Raw genomic sequence first — 7615 nt, forward strand, 5'->3', positions numbered from 1 at the left:
TTCTACTCATCAGCCCTACACATATAGACCAAAGGAAAGGCTAAGAAAACTGACTACAGTGGGAAGGCATTCATGACGCAGTCTATGATGTGGAGTAGATTGTGCATACAGTGATGCCCACAGTCCTAAATTCAATTCCCCAGCTATACCACTTCTTACCTGAATGACTTGGGCAAGTTACTCAACTTCCCTGATCCTCACTCTTTTTAACATGGAGCTACCTTACTCAATTATAAATAATATAAAACATAAATAATGTAGAGAGTGCTTAGCATATGCCAGCAACAGTTCTAAGAGCTTTGCACATATTTTAACCGACATAACAACTCTATGATGTGGGGATCTATTTTTATCCTTACTTTATAGAAGAGAGTGAGATTCCCTAGAAGCTCAGTGCCCTGGTCATGGCCACACAGCCATTAAGGTCAAAGCCAGGATTTAAACCTAGATAGTCTGGCTTCCGGAGAAGGCAATGGCAACCCACTCCAGTACTCTTGCCTAGAAAATCCCATGGACGGAGGAGCAAAGGAAATGGCAATCCACTCCAGTATTCTTGCCTGGAGAATCCCAGGGACGGGGGAGCCTGGTGGGCTGCAGTCTATGGGGTCACAGAGTCGGACACGACTGAAGCGACTTAGCAGCAGCAACAGTCTGGCTTCCAAGTGTGTGTTCTAGCCACTAGATTTAATTCTTTCATGCATGTAGGTTTTGTTGCAATGTGAGTTCCATTTACCCATTAGTAGTGATGGCTATGTTGGGGAAAATTGTGAGATGAAGCACATGATCAGCGTGAAGAAAGTGTGCTGAGATAGCCCAGCAATGCCTCCCAAGGCACAAGGCTAAGGAGGAGTAGTATGGTTCCAGCACAAAGTTTGTATCTGCCTTATCTTCACTGTGCTGCCTCCAGATACTATCTGACTCTAAAAAGAACCCCCACTCCAGGTTGCATAAAACAAACACCTACACAGAATCTCTACCCAGGAATTCACAGTGCATATTTTCACAGTGAACTCACTCCCCCGTCCTCTCTGCCCCCTTGACTTCTACGTCACTCACATTTGGGTTCCCATGCCAACACCCCTGGTTTCCGTAGTCTGCTCTCACGGTGGATTAACAACCCACAATACCAATTGGGAGAATGGACATGTGACCAAACACACCTCACTGGTTTTCAGAAGGTGGTCCCATGCAGCTCTCTGACAACTGTCGATCGCAAAGAACCAATGCCTAGAGGTTGTGAGGAAAGTATTTTGAAACCAACAAGGAATTTCTCTGACATCTTAAATGTTATCTTTAAAATGCCTATGACATTTGCATGTCACTTTACATTACATCTGTGTTACTTTAATATAAGCCTAACATTTTTTTAATTACTTTTCATCAGGAACAAATGATGCTCCAAGGTGACAGGTCTTATTATCTTATGGCTTGCTGTTCTGCCAGGAAGCTGGCCTCATTCCTTCTGCTCTAGACAAACCTTAACCTGCAAATCATGATGTAGTGAAAAGAGCATAAAATGAATGAGCCCTACAGACCCTACATCCCGCTCACTGGCTGGATGACCTTGGGCAAATTCCTCTACTATGTGAGCCTCAGTTTCCTTATATGAAAAATGGGGATATTGTAAGAATTAAGGAAAATACTTTTGCAAAGGTCCTAAACCTAAAAAGTATTTAATAAATACTGCTTCCATTCCCCTCTTTTCATACCTTTAGGTTATTTCAAGTTTTGTCTACAAATTTTTGCTTATGTCAGGGTACCCCACTGACAATCTAAAGTGGCAAAGGAGTCAGAAATCTCTCACTGCCCCGCCCCTTTTCCTCTCTTCCTGCCCTTTTTTTGGTTCCTCCAGGATAACACATTTTGGATTCAACCAGTTAGGGGAGGAGGAAGCCTCTCTTTGTATCTACCAGTTTAGAAAAGCTGAAAATCTTCAAGCTGCAATCTAGTAAAAACTAGATTCTACTTGTTAATTTAACTAACCTTCAACCCTAGGTACTGTGTATTTATGTGTGGTTGGCTTTTTTTCCCCAATAATGAAAACACGTGTTTTAATCCAATCATTTCTAATTTTTTGGAAAAACAAGTAATATGTGAAAATATTTATTTTTAAACCTAATAGAATTAAAGAATTTCAAATGAAGAATAATTCTTCTCTATGTCTGCTTCCCCACCTATCCTATCCCTTAGTCTTCTCCTCAAGGCAACCAAGAGTATTAAATTCCTACACAGCTTACCAGAAATATTCTGTTTATATAAAAGCAGCAAAATAGAAATTAACATTGTTTTAGATAGGTGTAGATATAGATATAGGTAAGAATATATATATATACATATGGATTTATAGATTCATTTTATATGAATGGAAGTATATATAAATGCAGAGCTCTTCATAATATATCACAAAGGTTACTTCATTTCAGTATGTGTAGATCTGTTTCCTTCTTTTAACAATTGCATTATTATCATATGTATTATTATTCCATTATTTGGATGAACCATAGTTTTTTTCCCACTAGTTTTCTACTGATGGACAGTTTGTATTTAATATTTGCCTGTTATGTTATATCAGTATACCCGCGTATGGATGTTTATGCAAAGATTTTTTTTTTACAGTTTATATTTACAATGTAGGATGATTTGGTATAGCCCCCTGTGTTAACATATACAATAAGAATTTAGTAGAGCAAAAACACTCTCCTAACTAGACAGTTCTTATGAATTGTATTTTCCTGGCAATGGTCCAGATTCAAACAGCACAGAATGTTGGTACATTCCAGAAGGCTACTGAGTACAAATATTACCTAAAGAAACACCTCTGTCAGTAGTAGATGAAAAGAAAATGACCTTCCCCAATCCTCTCCCCACCATCCCTCAAGGAGCCAAACTTCATTGCCACAGCCCTAGAATGTCCATTACTATTTATGACAAGCAAAATATTTGCTTGCAAGGCGCTTGGAGCATCTTAATTTTTTTGAAGTCATATACCTATTAGAGAAAGGACTTTGCAGGTGACACAGTGGTAAAGAATGCACCTGGCAATGCAGGAGATGTAGGCTCGATTCCTGGGCCGGGAAAATTCCCTGGAGTAGGAAATGGCAACCTGCTCCAGTATTCTTGCTTGGGAAATTCCATGGACAGAGGAGGGGTGGGCTACAGACAATGGAATCTCAAAGCATCGGACACAACTGAATGACTGAGCACATGCACCCACACACCTGTTAGAGAAACTTATAATAAGAGTTCAGGACTCTTGCTGTTCCCCAGCCCCTCCAAAAAAAAGGAACATACAACTGATTTGGGTTCTCAAGTTTACACACATTACCTCTCAGACATGCAAATAAAGTGCAGTTTATTACTGATATGGTACTTCTCATCACTGACTATGGAGCAGCCCCACTGACTATGGAGGGGGAATAAAAGAAAAAAAAATAAAGTTCAGTCCAGTGACTTCCCTGGTGGTCCAGTGGCTAAGACTTGCACTCTCAGGGCAAGGGGCCCAGGTTCGATCCCTGGTCAGGGAACTAGATCCCACATGCTGCAACTTAAATCCAGTGCAGCCAAATAAATAATTATTTTAAAAATTTAGTAAAAAATAAATTTTAGTCCAGTTGGATGCAACAATTTAAATCATTTCTTCAAGTAATGTGCAGCCTCTCAAGTTGCTCATCTGGCACCCACAGGAGACCTCTGAGGCTCTGCCTGGGCTCTGTCTGCTACTCCTCTTACCTGCTCTAGAATACAAATCCCACAAAAGAAGAAAAAAATTCTTTTAACTGTTTTAATCACTGTTCAATCCACAGTACCTAAAATGATACCTAAAACATACACATAAATATGCCTCAAACACTAAATGTATTTCTTGAACTGATCAGTGAATGGCTTTTGTCTTGTGAATCCATGCTAGATCATTACTTCTCTTTCTAGTTACTTAAAAATTGTGTTTCCAAACCCAATCTGAAATTTACCTAGAAACTTACCAATAAGTTCTACAGTCACTAGTTCTAAGAACAGAGAAGGAAATGGCAACCCACTCCAGTGTTCTTGCCTGGAGAATCCTGTGGACAGAGGAGCCTGGTGGGCTGCCGTCTATGGGGTCACACAAAGTCAGACATGACTGAAGCGACTTAGCAGCAGCAGCAGCAGCCGTTCTAAGAATGCATCTCTTTTTTTATCTTAAAAAATAAAGGCCAGAGAGAGGATACTAAGTGAAGAAAATCAGACAAAGACAAATATCATATGATATCACTTATAACTGTAATCTAAAAAAAAAAAAGATACAAATGAACTTATATAAAAACACACACAGAAAGAAATAGTCTCAGACTATTGTTACCAAAGGGAAATGTAGCGGGGGTGGTGGGGTGGGCAGGGGATGTTCGGGGGAGGGCAATAAATGATGAGTTTGGAACTATCACCTATACACCACTATATATATATAACATAGATAATCAACAGGAACCCACTGTATAGCACAGGGGGATGTACTCAATATTCTGTAATAATTCATATGGAAAAGGAAAGTGAAAAAGAATGAACAGATGTGCCTGTGAAAAAGAATGGATAATTAGTCACTTAGTGTACACCTGAAACTAACACAACCCTGTAAATCAACTATATTCTAATATAAAACAAAAATTAAAATCCTAAAAAAAAAATTAAAAAAAAAAAACAGACCAGAGAATTCACCTCAAGCAGAATTGCACGAAGGTTTTTATTTAATTAAGAAACCAAGGAGAGCGGAAGAGCGAGCAAAAAGCGACGTGTGCGGTGGCAGAGACCCCCCCAACGCCGACCGAACCCGCAAAGAGACCTCTGCCCCGCCCTGCCGACAGCCCCCCGCACTCTGGAGCGGCCGCTCGGGAAAGACGAGGGATCGGCGGGAGCCGCCAGGGAAAGCCGAGGGGAGGGAGAAGCAGGAGGAACGACGCGAGACCCCGCACGCTGAAGCCTGGGGGCTGTGCCAGGAAAGAAGTGAAGCCGGGGTCTCGCGAACTGGCAAAGAGGAGGAGGGTGGCGGGAGGGTTAAGGGATACCCACACTCGCCTGTGGGAAAAACTGAGGGGGTTTCTGAATCCTGAGGAGAGGAGAAAGATTTCCACAGAGGAGACGTGGGTAGGGAACCTTAGCCCCGTATCCGAGAGAGAGAGGAATCGGAGCGCTCCGAGCGGGGGGCTTGAGTAGGAACCTGTAGGTAAAATCCTGTCGGCGAGAAGCTAAGGGAATTGCAAAAGGAACTAAAGAACAGACGATCCTTCAAATAGGACAGGAAAACTGTAGAGAAGTTCCCCGAGGCACCTTGCAGTTTGCCTGCCCCCCACTTCAAACTCCTCTCCCTTCCCCCCGAAAGTTAAAGAGAAAGGCAAGATTGTTGCTTCTCTGTTCCTACTCAATAAATATTACTTTTACCCTTGAACGGGGAAACAAAAAAGAACTCATATCCTTCTCAATTTTCGGGCTTAGAAAAGCTCGAGGCCTCACAATTTGCTTTTTAGCCTGGGGGAATCAAACTAGGGAGTATTGCTCCAAAACCCCACACCTCATCCTTCCGAGACGCCATGTCTACCAGCAGCTGTAGTTTCAAGGACCGGCGCGTGTCCATCCTGTGTTGCAAATTCTGTAAACAAGTGCTCAGCTCTATGGGAATGAAGGCTGTTTTGCTGGCTGACACTGAAATAGACCTTTTCCCTACAGACATCCCTCCTACCAATGCAGTGGACTTCATTGGAAGATGCTATTTCACTGAAATCTGCAAATGTAAACTGAAGGACATCGCATGTTTAAAATGTGGGAACATTGTTGGTTATCACGTGATTGTTCCATGTTGTTCCTGCCTTCTTTCCTGCAACAACGGACACTTCTGGATGTTTCACAGCCAGGCAGTTTATGGTATTAACAGACTAGACTCTACTGGTGTAAATTTCCTACTTTGGGGCAACTTGCCAGAGGTAGAAGAGAATACAGATGAAGACGTGTTAGATATCTCAGCAGAGGAGTGTATTAGATGACTACAATTATGATATGTTCAATATGTAATATTATAACTTTTTCTTTTGTAAAAAATATATTAATGGACCAATTTAAAAATTGTTAGTAAGGATTTGTCAATGATTTCTTTTTTCAGAAGACAAAAATGGAGCATTTGTTGATTTATTTGTTGTCTCAAATTAATTACCTGAGTTTATTGAACCAATGTAGTTCTTTTCTTCTACATCTGCTTCTACTTCTACCCTTTGTCTCTCCACCCCTCTTCCCAGGATAGATGTATTCTTAAATTCAAGTAGAAGAATCTTTTACATGTTGTTCCACTATCTTCCAATCTGGGTGAGTTTTTCTTACAGTTAGATGTCAGATGCCATTAATTTTACATTCCTGAATAAGGGACATTAAATACCCACACGTTTACCACCATGCTTATATCCATGCATAGTCCATGCATATAAGCATGTATATATATTTGAAGCACAGCTGGGAAGTAAAGCTTAGCAGAGAATTTTTAAAAATAAAAATTTGGTTTCCATGGGTACTGGTTATCGAGTGTTATATTGGCGATAACTATGTTAATATGGAGCAAGACTGTGAATCAGCAGATAAAACTCTAAAATGTATGGAGAAATCCTCTTGATTCCTCAGCATGATGCTGGATAAATGAATTTGTCAGAAGATTTTCAATATGTACTGTTTACTAATATTATTTATTTACATTCTTATAAAGGCATGTGGATATTGTATTGTGAAAGCCTTTTAACCTCCATCTTTAAGTTATCCCATTCTCTAGAGCTTTCTCTGTAAATAGAAAATTTTAGATTAGTTGTCTTGGTCCCAACACTTAAATAGAAAACAAAATTAAAGAAGTGGTTTGCTGAAGCCATTGTACATTATAAAGGTTTTTTAAATTTTGTTTTGTTTAACTGTATTCAGAGGCACACAGGAATAGGAAAATGGGATAGTGCTGGTATCTTGTTTTATGAACTGCTAAAATCAGTCTGTCACCTTAACTTATATTTCAACCAAAGGCATTTTGTCAGTAGTGATACCGAAACAGACCAAGTTATGATTTTGTAAATAAAGTTTTGTTCTAAAAAAAAAAAAAGAAACCAAGCCAATTTCCATCAAAGTTCAAGTTCACAGCTGACTTCATAAACTATCTAAGATTCTACTGAATCTTGTTCCTGGAAGATTTCCCTGTCTGCATTAGCATGGACTGTCTTGCTCCAATCATGCAGACCTATTTGGGCTTCCTTTGCTAACCTTGCAATATCACTGGAAATACCCCACTGGTACTGGAAATACCCAACCAGTCACCTGGCTGAATCCTGTCGATTTGTGGACATGAAAACCAAGGCTCAGAGATAAGAAGCCCAAAGCTAAACAGCCAACAACTACAAAAGCCTTGACTCGATTCCCTCAAAGACAACAAACTCTCCGAGAACAAGCAATGTGTCTTATTTATCTTTCCACTTCCATTACCCAGAAGACTGCCCAGCACACGGTGGTACTCAACAATGCTCACTAAATGAGTAAATGCCTCTGCAGTCTATTTCTAGATGACTAACCATCACAGTTTGTTTCCACCAGTTTTATACTGATGTACAAACACATTGTATTTCATATT

General features: G+C 40.2%; 1 protein-coding gene across 1 annotated transcript; it reads left to right on the forward strand.

Annotated features, from left to right (window-relative positions):
* The first annotated feature begins 5109 nt into the window (after nucleotides 1-5109).
* LOC129638000 (protein FAM72A-like) lies at nucleotides 5110-7097 on the forward strand. The gene has a single exon (XM_055562418.1). It carries the CDS (start codon nucleotides 5559-5561, stop codon nucleotides 6006-6008), a length of 450 nt encoding a protein of 149 aa, XP_055418393.1. The 5' UTR covers nucleotides 5110-5558; the 3' UTR covers nucleotides 6009-7097.
* Nucleotides 7098-7615: the final 518 nt, after the last annotated feature.

Source organism: Bubalus kerabau, chromosome 23, assembly GCF_029407905.1.
Source record: "Bubalus kerabau isolate K-KA32 ecotype Philippines breed swamp buffalo chromosome 23, PCC_UOA_SB_1v2, whole genome shotgun sequence".
Lineage (NCBI taxonomy): Eukaryota > Metazoa > Chordata > Mammalia > Artiodactyla > Bovidae > Bubalus > Bubalus kerabau.